Source organism: Rhinolophus ferrumequinum, chromosome X (assembly GCF_004115265.2).
Source record: "Rhinolophus ferrumequinum isolate MPI-CBG mRhiFer1 chromosome X, mRhiFer1_v1.p, whole genome shotgun sequence".
Classification (NCBI taxonomy): domain Eukaryota; kingdom Metazoa; phylum Chordata; class Mammalia; order Chiroptera; family Rhinolophidae; genus Rhinolophus; species Rhinolophus ferrumequinum.
Genome location: NC_046284.1, coordinates 19,874,551 through 19,892,216, shown reverse-complemented (window position 1 = coordinate 19,892,216; position 17,666 = coordinate 19,874,551). Strand labels below are relative to the sequence as shown.

At 39.0% G+C, this 17,666-nt stretch overlaps 1 protein-coding gene across 1 annotated transcript in view; it reads left to right on the top strand.

Annotated features, from left to right (window-relative positions):
• ADGRG4 (adhesion G protein-coupled receptor G4) overlaps window positions 1–17,666 on the top strand; it is a 108,701-nt gene that overhangs the window by 77,006 nt on the left and 14,029 nt on the right. The window contains exons 14-17 of the mRNA XM_033125427.1: window positions 1,389–1,508; window positions 2,737–2,782; window positions 4,908–5,011; window positions 15,637–15,758. Coding sequence (XP_032981318.1) covers window positions 1,389–1,508; window positions 2,737–2,782; window positions 4,908–5,011; window positions 15,637–15,758 — 392 coding nt within the window. The remainder of the gene's footprint in view (window positions 1–1,388; window positions 1,509–2,736; window positions 2,783–4,907; window positions 5,012–15,636; window positions 15,759–17,666) is intronic.

The window sequence follows — 17,666 nt, the reverse complement described above, 5'->3', positions numbered from 1 at the left end:
CAACTGTATCTCTTAGACTAAGTTAGGAGGGCTGTTAGATATCACCTGGTCCACCTTCCTTCATGTCAGCAATGTCCCAGAAAGGGGAAGGGACTTTCAAGGAATAGGAGGGCTTGGGCTCACACTTGGTCTTTTGACTGTCAGCCAGGGCCCTTTCCACCATATCCACCTTTACATCAGGCTACTCCAGGGGAATTCCTCTTGGAAGGGAGCTGTGAACCATTAGGCTGGCTTTAGATGAACAGAGCTGTTCAGGAACAGGAAGTGAGGACCTTCCTAGTGGAGACCCAGGCTGCGATCACAAATATTCAGTTCTCAGTGGCCACAGGGTTCAGAAATATGAGGGCCTGGCATCTTGTAAAAGTGGCCCAGTAGGCTCCCCAAGGGACATCACCTGGGCTCACCTCCTCTAAGCTTTCTTGGCAAGTCCTCAGAGGATTTGCTCCCTCTCCTTCCTGTCTTACACCTGCCCTATCTCTCATCTCTTCACGTGTGCCCCAGAAGAGGCAGTCTCCAGTTGCCTTCCCTCCTGCAGCCTTAGCATGTGGCACTTTGGCCCTGTTAATTAGCAAGATCCATATCTCAATGGCTACATTCTAGTTTGTTTCCTTTAAACCAACATTTGTTAAGCATACCTGCCCTATATCACTCCCTAGCCGTCTGAACTTTGTCCAAGTTTTTGAGCTTTCCCAAGCCTCAGTTTAACTGAAAAATGCCTATATTGGACACTGAAGATAGTGGATGTAGAAAGCACTTAACAAAGTTACTGACTCACTGTGGGTACAAAATAAAATACCTGCTGTGTGCTAGGCCATGTGGGGGACACCAGGACACACAACATCTATGCTCTGGCCTCAGAGTTTGTGGTACCTTAGGGAGGAGATAAATGCCCTCAGAGACTTGTTCCAAGCTGGATGTTGATCAACCTGCTTCCACCTCCAGTGAAAATGGAATAGGAAGCGACTTATAACTCACCCATGATGAATTTATGTTCCTTATCAGGAAAGGCTCCCTAAAAGTAAGTAAGAATGATTGAGGGTTAGAACTGGGGTAAGTTGGGATATATCAGGTCCAGTGAGTTATCAAAGTAGGGAATAATTTCATTTTGTTGCAGTAGTGAGTAGCAGGCACAAAACCAATGCTCGTTGGATACATATTTGGATATATGGATGGATTAATGAATTGTTCTAGTTTGGTATTATTGAGACCTTATGTGAAGACAGGAGATGAGATAATGACCTCTAAGAATTCTTTCTTAGTTTGTGATTTTGTTTTCCATATTTCTATACTTAATGCTGTGTAGTACTTCAAAATTCTAGATTGATTATTAACACGCCAAAATTAGAAATTTAGCACCTGAACTCCTCTTTCTTATGCTTCATCTATAGACCAAAAACATCACTAAAGCATTAACCACTTATGTTGTGAGTGCCAGCATTTCAGATACATCCATTCAAAATTTGGCTGACCCAGTGGTCATTACTCTGCAACATATTGAAGGAAACCAGGTAACATATCCATTTTCATCTCAGAATAAAAACGCTTCAGAATTCCTCCATGATTTTCCCATTAAAAATAATTGGTTAATTAACAGATATGATCTAAGACTTAATGAAGATTATCCCATTCCGGGTAGCTGAGGTGTGTTGTAACTGGGGCTTTGTAAGAAATAATGCCCTTAGCCTAATGGGATAACTAATGGTGGGCTTCTAGCACTGTGACAGATTAACAGGAGAGTGGCTAGGGCCAGGTGGATCTTTTGGTTGTCCCATCATACTAAATGGCATTTAATTCCATTTATTTTTTTTCCCATTTATTTTTGAGTGAGGCAAACAACTCAATTCAAAATAATTGAACATTTTTATCCTTTGAATTTCCATCAAGAGCATGAAAATTTGTATTAAATATCACCAAAGGTTTAAAACCATAGTCATATGGCATAACATAAGGTATATATTACTAAATGATCAAATTTAATCATAGTGTAAGAATGAACTACTATTACACTTTTTGATGTTAATGTATGTCCAGTGTGAAGTTTTAATAGCTTCCTTCATTCCCAATCTAAAAGATCATATGGCACAGCATACTTTTCATAAGTCTTACTTCTAGAAGGGAAGAAGGAAGAGTGAGAGAGGGAAATAAAACAAAACAAAACAAAACAGATACCAAATGAAACATGTTAGATGGTTAAGATCTCTTAATTCCAGCTGGGACACAGCACTCCAAGCATTCCCTCAATAACCAATTTCTTATTGTCTCCAGTCCTGGAGATTGTAGGAGATGGTGAGGCCTCAGGAATGCTCATTAGGCCTAATAAGAAGGCAGCTCAACCTTGTGTCTATAAGGCTTGATGTCATCTGTGGGCCCCAAATTCCAAAGTTCCACAGGAACACCTACTACACATCAGACCTGCACCGACCATCCACAGCCTCCTCCTGGGCCTAGCACCAGGAGGGTGTGGAAAATACCTATATTACCAAATATTTTAAAGGACACACACCAGATCACCATGCAGTAACATGCTATTTCCTCACTTGTAAATCCCAAGTCACTTGGGGTTAGTCTTAAAACCAACTCACAAATGGTGGGTGTGCGTGCGTGAGTGCGTGCATGTGTGTGTGTGTGTATCTACTGTTTGAAAAAACATTGAGAAAAAAATACCTCTGTCTAGTTGTCATTGTGTGGTAACTATCACAAAGAAAGGTGCTTATGTCTAATTTTTCTTTTTTCTAGAATTATGATCAAGTTCAATGTGCATTTTGGGACTTTGGGAATAACGGTAAGTATCTTTCTTAGTAAGCTTTGTCTTTGGCTCTAAATGAGACTTTGCCCCTGACCATTCTCCTATTTGGCAGTTGTAGGGAGGGAGTTGCATGGAAACTACTGTCTTATCAGACCCTACAGAGAACTCTGATACAAATATGAGTTTTATAAGTAATTAGAGCATGGGAGTTTAAAAAACACTTTCTTTTTGATAAGAGATTTATTTGGTATATCAAAACCTCACACAACTCGGAGATACGCAAAGTTGGAAGAAAGTTGGAAGATCCAATGCAGAGTAGCCTCGAGCTGTTTGAAGACAGTTGAGGAATGAACATCGTGGTTTCCCGCGGAGATTTGCAACGTTTACTAGCTCCTTCCCTTGTTTTCTTCATCTCTTCTAGCCTGACTTTGTGTCCTGGGATAGTCCATTTACTCTCTTGGGGCCCCAATCTTTTTATCTGTTCAGTGAGGGTTATCCTGGTTGGTCTCTAAGGACCCTTCCTGCTTGAATCTTTGGGTCAGTAACAGAAAGGGTTGGGGATGGGATTGCTGAATGAGCTTGCCATCTCCACTGGAATCTCTAGGGATATTGACAAATCTCAGAGAATACTCACACAGAATCAATTTCCAGGAAATGCCAGGAGTGGCTATGTGACCAGTCTTTCCACCTGTGAAAGCTGTGCCTGGAAACCTGTGCCTGGAGAAAAGGGACAGTCTCTTCCCATTCGACTCCATGGGATGTGGAAATACTATTCCATTCCTACAACAGAGATAGCACTGTCCTTTTCTGATCTCCTCTAAATCTCCCAGGATAAGAGTCCTGTAAAATGATGAGCTTTGCCCTCACAGCCTCAATAAGTTGATCTGTGTGTTCATTAATGCCAATTCCTGGGCTCCTTCTAGATTACCCTTTGCCCCCAACCCTCCATGGATTCAGGTCCATGGATTCAGAACCTCTGTAATCTATGGAGTCATTCTGGATGGACAAATTTTGGCCATACTTAGCTGTCTGCCCTAGAATAACTTCTCTGGTCTGGTGTTACCCTGGAGGTTCTACTCTAAATCTGGTCTGGTACCTGAGATCTATAGGTTATGAAAATTTGAGGGTTGGTTTTAGAACCCCGAATATGCTCAGGAGTGAGAAACTCAGCAGGTCAAGTAGACCAGAGGCTTTAATTGGCCCTAAAGAGCTCCAGATCATGACCTGACTTCAGTGCAAAGCACTTGAGATCATTTGAATTCTGGGTTGAAGTGGCTGTTTCAGATGTTTGTTCCAGTCCCACCGAGTAGGCCCAAGTGTAAACCTATATTCCATAGCTCATGTCTTTTAAAAAGTTCTAAATCTCGGGGCCGGCCCGGTGGCTCAGGCAGTTAGAGCTCCATGCTCCTAACTCTGAAGGCTGCTGGTTCCATTCCCACATGGGCCAGTGGGCTCTCAACCACAAGGTTGCCAGTTCAACTCCTCGAGTCCCTCAAGGAATGGTGGGCTCTGCCCCCTGCAACTAAGATTGAACATGGCACCGTAAGCTGAGCTGCCTCCCGGATGGCTTCTTTGGTTGGAATGCGTCCTCTCAACCACAAGGTTGCCGGTTCGACTCCCTCAAGGGATGGTGGGCTGTGCCCCCCTGCAACTTTCAATCCTCCACAACTAAGATTGAAAGAACAACAACAATTTGACTTGGAAAAAAGGCCTGGAAGTACACACTGTTCCCCTATAAAGTCCTGTTCCCCTTACCCAATAAAATCTTTAAAAAAAAAAAGAAGTTCTAAATCTACCTGTTTCCTATTTGTGTTACTTAAAAACAAAAACAGAAACAAAAACAAACACACAAACAAAAAAACCCAGTCCTTACTCTGTCATTCCAGCATGGTTGCAGGACTATTGCTTGTGACTAGTCTGTCATAATCTGTACAAGAATGAGAAAAGTGAGAGCCAAGAAGTTATGGCATTTATGAAGTCTCCACAAAATCAATTTAACCTACTAGACTTAATTTAATTTCACTGTTCAATTATACCCCTATCTTGCTGTCTTAAAAAACAATACTAATTATAAGACACGTTTGGAAGGTGCATGTAATAAAAAGTTACATATTTCTGAGAAAAACAAACTCGCTTTGAAATTTCCTTCTGTCTCCTACAGATGGGCGAGGTGGATGGAATTCATCAGGCTGTAAAGTAAAGGAAACAAATATAAATTATACAATCTGTCATTGTGACCACCTCACCCATTTTGGAGTCTTAATGGTGAGTTGTCTCTTAATCACTCCTTGATAGAATTTTGACAACGTTTATTAGATTACAGGCCAGGAATATATGTATGAACTAAGTTATGGAAAGGTGGCAGGCAAGTGGAAAAAAGCTCCCCATGTGTTCACTTACAGTGGAACAGATTGAAACAAATATTTATTTTTATCCCTATAATAAAATTAATGCCTGCTCTTCAAAATTCAAACATTACATAAAAGCTTCCTACAATCTCCCTCCCAAGAGCTCACCATCTTTAACACTTTTATGTATACTTTTTCAGAATCTTTTATGTGTATATTAATATGTTTTGTTTTATAAAAATGAGATCAAATTATTAATACTGTTTTTACCACTGGCTTCTCACACAGCAATACATACTTGACACCTTTCAGGCAAATACGTACTTGTCTGCTTCAACTTTTTTTTTTTTAATTTATTGGGGTGACAATTGTTAGTAAAATTACATAGATTTCAGGTGTACAATTCTGTATCACATCATCTATAAATTACATTGTGTGTTCACCACCCAGTCAGTTCTCCTTCCATCACCATATATTTGATCCCCCTTACCCTCATCTCCCAACCCCCAACCCCCTTACCCTCTGGTAACCACTAAATTACGTTCCCCAGATTAATTTTCAAAACCCCGTGGCCATCTTGTGGTTACTGATTGTTTTATAATCCCCTCACCCTCCCCCTTACCCCCACCCCCCTCGCCCATCTAGCAACCCTCAGTTTTTCCTCTTTGTCTCCAAAACTGTTTCTGATTAGTTCATTCACTTATTCTTTTCCTTAGATTCCACATATAAGTGAGATCATATGGTACTTATCTTTCTCTGTCTGACTTATTTCACTTAACATAATGTTCTCTAGGTCCATCCATGTTGTTGCAAATGGTAAGATTTCTTTCTTCTTTATGGCTGCGTAATACTCCATTGTATAAATGTACCACAGTTTCTTAATCCAGTCATCTGCCGATGGGCATTTCGGTTGTTTCCATGTCTTGGCTATTGTGTATAGTGCTGCAATAAACATAGGAGTGCATAAAGATTTTTGAATTGGAGTTTTGGATTTCTCCGGATAGATACCTAGGAGTGGAATTACTGGATCATAGGGTAGTTCCATTTTCAGATTTTTGAGATACCTCCATACTGTTTTCCATAGTGGCTGCACCAATCTGCAATCCCACCAACAGTGCACAAGCCTTCCCTTTTCTCCACATCCACGCCAGCACTTGTTGTTTGTTGATTTATTGATGATAGCCATTTTGACTGGGGTGAGGTGGTATCTCATTGTGGTTTTTATTTGCATTTCTCTGATGGTTAGTGAGGTTGAGCATTTCTTCATATGTCTGTTTGCCATCTGTATGTCCTTTTTAGAAAAATGTCTCTTCAAGTCCTCTGCCCATTTTTTAATTGGGTCGTTTGTTTTTTTGGAGTTGAGTTGAGTGAGTTTTTCATAGATTTGTGATATTAATCCCTTATCAGATATATCATTGGCAAATATCTTTTCCCATTCAGTAGGATCCCTTTTTGTTTTATTGATGGTTTTCTTTGCTGTGAAAAAACTTTTTAGTTTGATATAATCCCACATGTTTATTTTTTCTCTTATTTCCCTCACGCGAGGGGATAGATCAGTAAAAATCTTACTCCGGGTAATGTCTGTGAAGTTTCTTCCTATATTTTCTTCTAGGTATTTTATGGTTTCAGATCTTACATTTAAGTCTTTAAGCCATTTTGAATTTATTTTTGTATATGGTGTAAGGAGGTGGTCCAGCTTGATTTTTTTGCATGTGTCTGTCCAGGTTTCCCAGCACCATTTATTGAATAGACTGTCTTTACCCCATCATACCTTCTTGCTTCCATTGTCGTAGATTAAATGGGCATATAGGTGTGGATTTATTTCTGGACTCTCTGTTCTGTTCCATTGATCTATGTGTCTGTTTTTATGCCAGTACCATGCTGTTTTGATTACTGTAGCCTTGTAGTATAATTTGAAGTCAGGCATTGTTATACCTCCCACTTTGTTCTTATTTCTGAGGCTATACAGGGTCTTTTATGGTCCCATATAAATTTTAGGATTATATGTTCTATTTCTGTGAAAAACGTCATTGGTAGTTTGATAGGAATTGCATTGAATATGTATATTGCCTTAGGCAGTATGGACATTTTAACTGTATTAATTCTTCCTATCCATGAACATGATATGTGTTTCCATCTATTTATATCTTCTTTCATTCCTTTCTTCAGTGTCTTATAATTTTCTAAGTACAGATCTTTTACTTCTTTGGTTAAATTTATTCCCAGGTATTTTATAGTCTTTGGAGCAATTGTAAATGGGATTGTTTTTTTAATTTCTCCTTCTGATGTTTTATTATTGGTATATACAAATGCAACTGATTTCTGAATATTAATTTTGTATGCTGCTACTTTACTAAATTCATCTATCAGCTCTAATAGCTTCTTGGTGGAGTCTTTAGGGTTCTCTATATATAGTATCATATCATCTGCATATAATGATAATTTTACTTCCTCCTTACCAATTTGGATGCCTTTCATTTCTTTTTCTTGTCTGATTGCTGTGGCTAGAACTTCCAGCACTATGTTGAATAGAAGCAGAGATAGTGGGCAACCTTGCCTTGTTCCTGATCTTAGGGGGAATGGTTTTAGCTTCTCCCCATTGAGTATGCTGTTAGCTGTGGGTTTGTCATATATGGCCTTTATTATGTTGAGATATGATCCCTCTATTCCCACTTTCTTAAGGGTTTTTATCATAAATGGCTGTTGGATTTTATCAAATGCTTTTTCTGCATCTATTGATATGATCATGTGATTTTTATTTTTCATTTTGTTAATGTGGTGTATCACATTAATTGATTTGTGGATGTTGAACCACCCTTGCATACCAGGGATAAATCCCACTTGATCATGGTGTATGATCTTTTTAATATATTGCTGAATTCTGTTCACGAATATTTTGTTGAGGATTTTTGCATCTATGTTCATTAGAGATATTGGCCTGTAGTTTTCTTTTTTTGTGGTGTCTTTGTCTGATTTTGGGATCAGGGTGATAGTGGCTTCGTAAAAAGTGTTTGGGAGTGTTCCCTCCTTCTGGATTTTTTGGAAGAGCTTGAGGAAAATAGGTGATAATTCTTTTTTGAACGTTTTGCAAAATTCACCTGTAAAGCCATCTGGTTCAGGGCTTTTGTTTGTTGGGAGACTGTTGATTACTGATTCAATTTCCCTGGTGGTAATCAATCTATTCAGGTTTTCTGTTTCTTCTTGAGTTAGTCTTGGAAGGTTGTACGCCTCTAGAAAATTGTCCATTTCTTCCAGATTGTCAAATTTGTTGGCATATAGTTGCTCATAGTAATTTCTTAAAACTTTTTGTATTTCTGCAGTGTCCGTTGTCACTTCTCCTCTTTCATTTCTGATTTTATTAATTTGGGTCCTCTCTCTCTCTTTTTTAATGAGTCTGACTAAAGGTTTGTCAATTTTGTTTATCTTCTCTAAGAACCAGCTCTTGGATTCATTGATCTTTTGTATTGTTTTTCTGGTTTCTATTTCATTTATTTCTGCTCTGATCTTTATTATCTCCTTCCTTGTGCTCCCTTTGGGCTTATTTTGCTGTTCTTTTTCCAGATCCCTTAAATGTGAAGATAAACTGTTGATTAGTGATGTTTCTTGTTTCTTTAGGTAGACCTGCAAAGCTATGAATTTCCCTCTTAGGACTGCTTTCGCGGCATCCCATAGATTTTGGGTCGTCGTGTTTTCATTTTCGTTTGTCTCGAGATATCTTTTGATTTCTTCCTTGATCTCCTGCTTGACCCATTCATTATTTAGTAATAAGTTATTCAGCCTCCATGAATTGGTGTGTCTTCCAGTTTTTTTCCTGTAGTTCATTTCTAATTTCATAGCATTGTGATCAGAGTAGACAATTGGTATGATTTCAATTTTCTTAAATTTATCAAGACTTGTTTTGTGGCCTAACATATGGTCCATCTTGGAAAATGTTCCATGTGCGCTTGAGATAAACGTGTATTTTGCAGCATTGAGGTGAAATGTTCTGAAAATATCGATTAAATCCAAGTGGTCCAATGTATCATTTAAGGCTGTTGTTTCCATATTGATTTTCTGTCTGGAAGACCTGTCCCTTGTTGTCAGAGGTGTGTTGAAATCCCCTACCATGATAGTGTTACTGTTGATCTCTGTCTTTATGTCAGTCAGTACCTGTTTTATATATTTAGGTGCTCCTATGTTGGGAGCATAGATGTTTACTAGGGTTATGTCCTGTTGTCGGATCGATCCCTTTATTATTATATAGTGCCCATCTTTACCTTTTAATATGTTCTTCATTTTAAAGTCTATTATGTCAGATATAAGTATTGCAACTCCAGCTTTTTTCTCATTTACATTTGCATGAAATATGCAAACCTTCATTCACTTTCAGCCTGTGTGTGTCTTTTGTTCTGAGGTGAGTCTCTTGTATACAGCATATACAAGGGTCTTGCTTTCTTATCCAGTCAGCCACCCTATGTCTCTTGATTGGAGCATTTAATCCGTTCACCTTTAAAGTGATTATTGATAGGTACATAGTTATTGCCATTTTAAAATTTGTAGTTAGGTTGTTTTGATCTTTTTTCTATTTACAGAAGTCCTTTTAGTATTTCTTGCAATGCTGGCTTGGTGGTAATAAATTCCTTTAGCTTATTTTTTTTCTGGAAAGCTCTTTATCTCTCCATCAACTTTAAACGATAGCCTTGCTGGATAAAGCAATCTAGGTTGTAGGCCTTTGTTTTCCATCACTTTGAGTATCTCCTGCCACTCCCTCCTGGCCTTCAATGTTTCTGTAGAAAAGTCATTTGATAGTCGTATGGGAGTTCCCTTGTATGTAACCCTCTGTCTTTCTCTTGCTGCTTTTAGGATTCTCTCTTTGTCTTTAAGCTTTGCCATTTTAACTATAATGTGTCTTGGTGTGGACCTGTTTGGATTTATCCTGGTTGGAACTCTCTGCACTTCCTGGGCTTGTATGTTGGTTTCCTTCATCAGGTTGGGGAAGTTTTCGGACATTATTACTTCAAATATGTTCTCAATCCCTTGCTTCCTCTCTTCAACTTCTGGTATTCCTATGATGCGCATGTTGTTGCGCTTGATGTTATCCCAGAGGTCTCTTAAGCCATCCTCATTGTTTTTTATTCTTTTTTCTTTCTGTTGTTCCGTTTGGGTGATCTCTGCTACCTTGTCTTCTAAGTCGCTGATTCGATCCTCTGCTTCATCTAACCTGCTGGTAATTCCCTCAAGTGAGTTCTTAATTTCGGTAATTGTGTTCTTTAGTTCTAACTGGTTGTTCGTTATGATTTCTACATCCTTCTTTATGTCTTCTCTAAGCTCCTTAAACATTCTTATCACCAGTTTTCTGAACTCTGTCTCTGAAAGTTTGTTACCTCTGCTTCATTTGGTTCCAGTTGTGGAGGTTTCTTCTGTTCTTTTATTTGGGAAGTGTATCTTTGTTTCCCCATTCTGGCAGACTCTCTGTGTTTGCTTTGATGTATTAGGTAGATCCCCTAGATTTCTTAGTTCTTGCTAGGTTATCTTATGTAGTATGTGTCCTTTATATTTCACTTGCACTACATCGTTCTTCTCCTCTGCGTGTGCTCCAAAAGTGACTCTTGTGCTGTGTATATTGTCCTGTCCAAGAAGATCTTTAATTGCTTTTTGCTTGTGAGTAGGTGGGGTTAACTTCTAGGCTGACTCGTTGTGAGACTTGTCTCTGCCCACCGCAGGGCGTTCTGCTGCGTGAGGGTTGACCACTTAAATGTGGTTTGGCCTCTATGGGCTCTAGTGCCTGCAGAGAATTCCCTCTGGGTGTGTGACTTGTAGGTCAAACACAGTAGTACTCTGGTTTGGTCTGGAATTGGCCTCTGGATATGTTGAATCTTGTGCCTCTTAAGGTGGACCCTGGTAGGGCAGTTTCAGAACAAAGCAAATCACCAAGCACAACAACAACAACAACAACAAAGAAAAAAATCAAATACATTCACATGTAAAAACACCCGATAACCCCCACTCGACACAGGCAAAGATATCAAAGATATAAAGACAAAGCAAAACAAAACAAAACAAAGCAAAACAAAAAGCAGTGCCAGTCTTGGCTTAAGCCCACCAAGTAATGTCCAGGTTGTCCTCTGCTGTACCAAAGAGCCCCCTGCCCATTGCGCAGGCAGAGCCGGTCACCTGGTGCCCAGAGTGACTTTGGGACTGTAGATTTAAATGCGTGGACCTGAGGGGTCTGGATGATAGTTTTCACAAAGTCAGTGCAGTTTCTGGCCTTGCCTGAACATATGCACACTGAGAGTAGCACCACCAGCCCCGTGTCCAGTACTCCTGAGTCTTAGGGCACTTATTCAGTGTGTGTGTGTATGGGGGGTTTTGGGCGGGAGATTTCTGAGCTGCTGAAAGCCCAGAGCTGAGTCCGCTGCTTACTGCTGATCCCTGGGAGTGTCTCGGCAGTTGCCCTTGCCCCGCCCTAGGCAGGCCAGAAAGGGTGCAGGCTGGGGATGGAGGGGTCTTCTCTCTCCCAACCCAGCCGCGCATCACCCTCTTCCCACAGGCCAGAAAAGGTGGTGGCTGGTGGTGGAGGAGTCTCTTCTCTCCTAGCCCAGCCAAAATCACACTCTTCCCAACCTCTTCCCTGGGTCAGGGCTGCCTGTCAGTCTTCCCAGAGCCTGAGCACTACTACGGCTCCTCTGTAATCTGACACTACTCCTCAGTTCAGGGGCCAGATTAAGTCTCTGGAAAGGCGGGGGTAGGATTGGAAGAGCCGGGGGGAGGGGCCCAGGTATGGAGTCAGTGTTCTTTGTCTGCCCTAGGGCCCACTAGCTGCCCTCCGGTGAAAGAGATCAGCCGTGGGACGCAGGGAAAGAGCCCACCTCTTGGTCTCTGTGCTCTCCGTTCCACCCTGGGATCCCCTGCGTGCCTGGAACTGCGGGTGCCACCGCGGGTTTTCGCTGCTGCCGCCGCCGCCGCTGCCCGGGGACCCTGCCACGGGCCCACGCGGTTTCACTCCGCTCCCTTCCTTCCTTCCCCTGCTCGCCTAATTAGCGCATCTTCAAGTAATCCTTCCACGGGTCTCTTATCTGTTCTGTGTGATGAGCAAAGAGTTCTTTGATGGGTTATAGGTCCCGTTTGTAATAAGATCTGGAAGAGAACTCAGAAAGTGCACCCCGCTGCCGCCATTCCTATGACGTCATTCGACAAATGCTTTCTTATGGTCATATATGTGGTTGATTAAATTCCTTATGTGGATCCCCTTTGCTCTCAGAAGGAGATTCGTATTTCCTCTTATGGCTACAAGTCATACATGATCAACGGAATCACTCGCTGAGCTCCAGCGCTGGGGCAGCAGCTGCAAAAGCAGCAGGGACAAACGGGCTGCTTCAACTTTTTCATATCTGTATAGTATTCCATTGTATGGATTTAATGCAATGAATCTAACCAATCCCTTATAGGTAGACATTTTTTTTAAAATTAAAGTTTATTGGGGTGACAATTGTTAGTAAAGTTACATAGATTTCAGGTGTACAATTCTGTGAAACATCATCTATATATCACATTGTGTGTTCACCATCTAGAGTCAGTTCTCTTTCCATCATCATATGTTTGATCCCTTTTACCCTCATCTACCACCCCCACCCCCTTTTACCCTCTTGTAACCACTAAACTATTGTCTGTGTCTGTGGGTTTTTGTTTCTTCATTTGTTTTTCTTGTTCTTTTGTTGTTTTCAGTTTTACATCCCACATATCAATGAAATCATATGGTTCTCTGCTTTTTCTGTCTGACGTATTTTGCTTAGCATGATAATCTCAAGATCCATCCATGTTGTCGCAAATGATACTATTTCATCTTTTCTTATGGCAGAATAGTTTTCCGTTGTGTATATACCACATATATACCACATCTTCTTTGTACAATCATCTATCGAAGGACACTTTGGTTGTTTCCATGCCTTGGCCACCATAAATAAAGCTGCAATGAACATAGGGGCACATGTATCTTTATGGAGAAATATTTTCAGATTTTTTGGGTAGATACCCAGGAGAGGGATTGCTGGGTCATACAGTAATTCTTTTCTTAAGTTTTTGAGGAATCTCCACACTGCCTCGTAGGTAGGCATTTTAGTTGTTACTCTTTTCTCCTTTATGAACAATGTTGTAATATACATTTGTTCTGTGTTGGGTATTTTTTGCTGTTGTTATTTTTTTTTATTAGTTTCAGGTGTACAAAACAATGTAATAGTTAGACATTTATCATTTATATCCCTCACACAGTGAGAACCCCTCCCCCATCTACTACCCCTCTGACATCGCATACAGCCATTACATTTCTCTATTCCTAATGCTGTACTCCACTTCTTGTAAATATATATATATATATATATATATATATATATATATATATATATATATATATATATAAATAAAATTGTAGTTGACATTCATTATTGTGCAGCTTCAGCTTCAGTGCAGTGATCAGGCATCTTTATTTATCTTCTAACACTGGTGTAAATATTTCTGTTGATGAAGTATAATTGCTAGGTAAAGAGAGTGTAGTCATAAAATTTTTTAACAGTTATTGTTAAATTGTAGTGTAGGAAAGATGTATTTTTTTAAAAAATGCTTGCAGTAGTTGACCAAACAGGAGTTATCTGGTCAATTCACATATCCGGGCTTAGAGCTTCAGAGTTCTTTTTCTTTGTCTTTTGTCTTCTATCTCCTTTGTTCCTATGTTCTCCCTAACATTGGGACTTCCTGAGTTTTCCTTCGAAATGGATCTCAAATGTGTTCTTTCTTCCATGCCCACCCCTGAGTACTTTCATGTTCTCTTAAGTTACTTTATTATATATTATATACTGTATCTGAATGTGTCGTGTATGAGTTGCTTATTCTAATGGTAAGCTTCTTGAGGGCTGAGAGTCTGTTTTACATTTCTTTTCTTTTTATTAAAATCATATCTATTCAACAAATAAGAGGTGCTCCACTGATATTTACTGAATTGTAAGAATTTTGTTTAGCTCCGTCCAAAATGGTTAGAACATTACAATTAAAAGACCAAAGCTCATAATCTGGCTCTGTCACTAAGCTACTGATGTGATCTTGGTCAAGTTGTTTCACTTGTTTGGAACCTTGGATTTGTCTTCTGAAATGTGAAAGATTGGAGTAGACCAGGGTTTCTTAACCTTGGCACTATTGATATTCTGGACCAAATAATTCTTTGTTGGGAGGTGGGACTGCTCTTTGTATTGTAGGATATTTAGCAGCATCCTTGGCTCCCACCCACTAGATTCCGGTAGCACCCTCCCCAGTTGTGACAATCAAAAATGTCTCCAGACATTGCCAAATGTCCCTAGGGGAGGGACAAAATCAATCCCAGTTGAGAACTACCAGGATAGACCAGTGCTTCTTAACCTTTATGAGTAATGAATCTCTATAACCATCTGGTGAAAGCCATGGACCTTCCTCCCAGAACAATGCACACAAATATGAGGTCTGACACTTAGGTTCGTGAACTCATCCTAGAAAAAATGCTACATACCTCATTGCTGAATATCACTATGGTCACCTTCAAAGTACTCCCCTTGGGAAGCTATGCATTGACGCCAGCACCTAGTCCACCCTTCAAAGCAATTTTGGAACTCTTTTTCTGGAATGGTCATCAGAGCTGTCATCATATTACTCTTGATGTCCCGAATGTCATCAAAATCTCTTCTTTTCCATATTTCCTTTATCTTCAGGTGAGGAAAGAAGTCATTGGGGGCCAGGTCAAGTGACTAGGGAGGGTGTTCCAATACAGTTATTTGTTGACTGGCTAAAATCTCCCTCACAGACAGTGCCATGTGAGCTGATTTATTGTCGTGATGCAAGAGCCATGAATTGTTGGCGAAAAGTTCAGGTCATCTAGCTTTTCATGCAACTTTTTCAGCACTTACAAATAGTAAACTTGGTTACCTGTTTGTCCAGTTGGTACAATTTCATAATGATAATCCATCTGATATCAAAAAAGGTTAGCAACATCGTTACAGCAATTTTGTGAATGTAATTGTCAGACCTCATATTCAAAAAATTTTGTATGCCATTTCAGGTCATTTATGGTCCTCAGGTTAAGAAATTACTGGATTATGTGATCTCCAAGGTCCATTTTGTCTCTTAATTTTATGAAAATTATTTAAGGTCTAAGGAAAAAGTGTATTTGTTTTTTGATGTTCTGTGCAGTGTTTTGGGACACTTGGTTCAGATAATGATTCACGTTGCATCCCCAATCACATCTATTAGTTTGGTTATATTTTAAGTGTGGAACATGTTAATAACAGTAAAATCAAGGACTAAGTGTTCTTCCAGTGCTGTTGATGGCTCTCTATACCCTATACACAGTAAGTTGCACTAGGTATACTCAACAAACAATTCGTATGCAGTCTTGTCATATATCCATCCACATACTCTAGTTTAATAAGAGCTGTAGCAGAGATGCTATATATCCTGGGAACCTCCTGTTAGTGTGTACTGGAAGCGTTTTACCATAAACTTCCTCTGGCGAATATATAAAATACAACACATTGTGTTTCCTAGGATTTATCCAGGTCTGCAGTGGATGTAGTGAATGAAAGGATATTAGTGCTTATAACATACACTGGATGTGGAATCTCCTCCATTTTCCTCGGAGTTGTGATGGTGACATACATAGCTTTTCAGTAAGTTGATGGAGTCTTGCTCTGAGTAACCTCTCTAATTTCATAAAAGGTTCCGATTCATCACAATAGGAAGAAGTCAAATCCATTAGATTATGAAGTGGGCAGGTTAAAAAATAAAACAACCAAGGCTCTTCTAAAAAAAAATTGTAATTGCATTTTTTTTAAAAAAAAAAAGAAAGCAAGAGGGTTGGGTTAGGAAAAGATTTTTCTAACAGGATACAAAAACACTAAGCATAAAAGAAAAAGTTGATAAATTGGACTTCATTAAAATTAAGAACTTCTTTCATTAAAGGACACCATTAAGATAGTGAAAAGGCAAGCCACAGATTGGGAGAAGATATTTATAATGCATATATCTGACAAAAGACTTGTATACAGAATGTATAGAAACTCTTACAAATCAAAAAGTAAAAGACATAAAATTAAAAATGGGGAAAAGACTTGAACAGGCACCTCACAAAAGAGGATATACATACCTACCTCTAATCCTTACCCAAATGGCTAATAAGCATATGACAAGGTTCTCAACATCATTACTCATTAGAAAAATGTTAATTAAAACCACAATTATACTTCTGTGCACCCACCAGAACAGCTAAAATTAAAAATGTTGATAATAGCAAGTGTGGAACAACTTGCTGAAACTCTTATACATTGCTGGTGGGAATGCAAAAATAGCACAGACACTTTGGAAAATTCTTTGACAATACCTACTAAAGATGAGTATACATCTGGATGTTGACCAAGAAATTTCACTATTAGAGAGAAATGAGTGTATATGTCCACCAAAAGATATATACAAGAATATTCACAGCAGCTTCATTCACAGTGGCCCAAAATTGGCAACAGCGCTAATGTACATTAACAATTGAATAAATCGTGGTATATTCGTAAAATGGAATGCTTCACAGGAGTAAAAAAATAATGAGCTACTTCTGTACAATACAACATAATATTTAATTCTCATAGATACAGAGTTGAGCAAAGGAAGCCAGGAAGAGAAGAGAGCATATTGAATGGTTCTATTTATATGAAGTTCCAAGTACAGGCAACACTAAACCTATGGGGATAGAAGTTAGAATATTGGTTACCTCTAGTGGAGAGTATTGAACAGGAGAAGGAATCAAGGAGTATCTGAGATGAAAATATTTTACCTCCAGATCTTGATGGACGTTACTTAGGTATATTCATATGTATAAATTTATCGAGTTGTGTTCTTAAGATTTGTGTACTTTAAAGATACATGGTACAACAAGGATGAACCTTGAAAACATTATGCTAAGTGAAAGAAGCCAGTCACAAAGACCACATATTGTACCATTCCATTTATATTAAATGTCCAAAATAGGCAAATCTATAGAGACAGAAAGTAGATTACTGTTTGCTTAGATCTGGAAGGGGCTAGGGAATAAATACTAACAGCTACAAGCTTTTATTTGGGGGGAGGGGTAGAAATATTCTAAAATTGATCATGGTGATGATTGCTCTACTCTGTGAACATATTATAAATCATTGAACTGTATTCTTTAAATCAGTGAATTGTATGGGATGTAAATTGTACCTCAACAAATGAAGCCCGTATTAAAAAAGCAAAATAAGATTTGTGTACTTTACTATTTACCTCAATTTTAAAAACACACATATACACAAAATGGAAATAACAAAATTTAAATCAATAAACATTTAATAGAAATAAAAAAGAATCAAAAGGAAATATATATTTTTCTAATTTGAAAAATACTGGGTCAGTTTTCACAAAGTACAATTGTGATCACTTAGTGAAATTTAAGGTCATATTTCCATGATGCCAAATGCCTGGATGTTTGGAAATATCCAAGTAACCACTTGAAATGGTTTCTATAGTCATCCTGTTATTTGGTCATATGTAGATCTGCCCTTGAGTCTGCT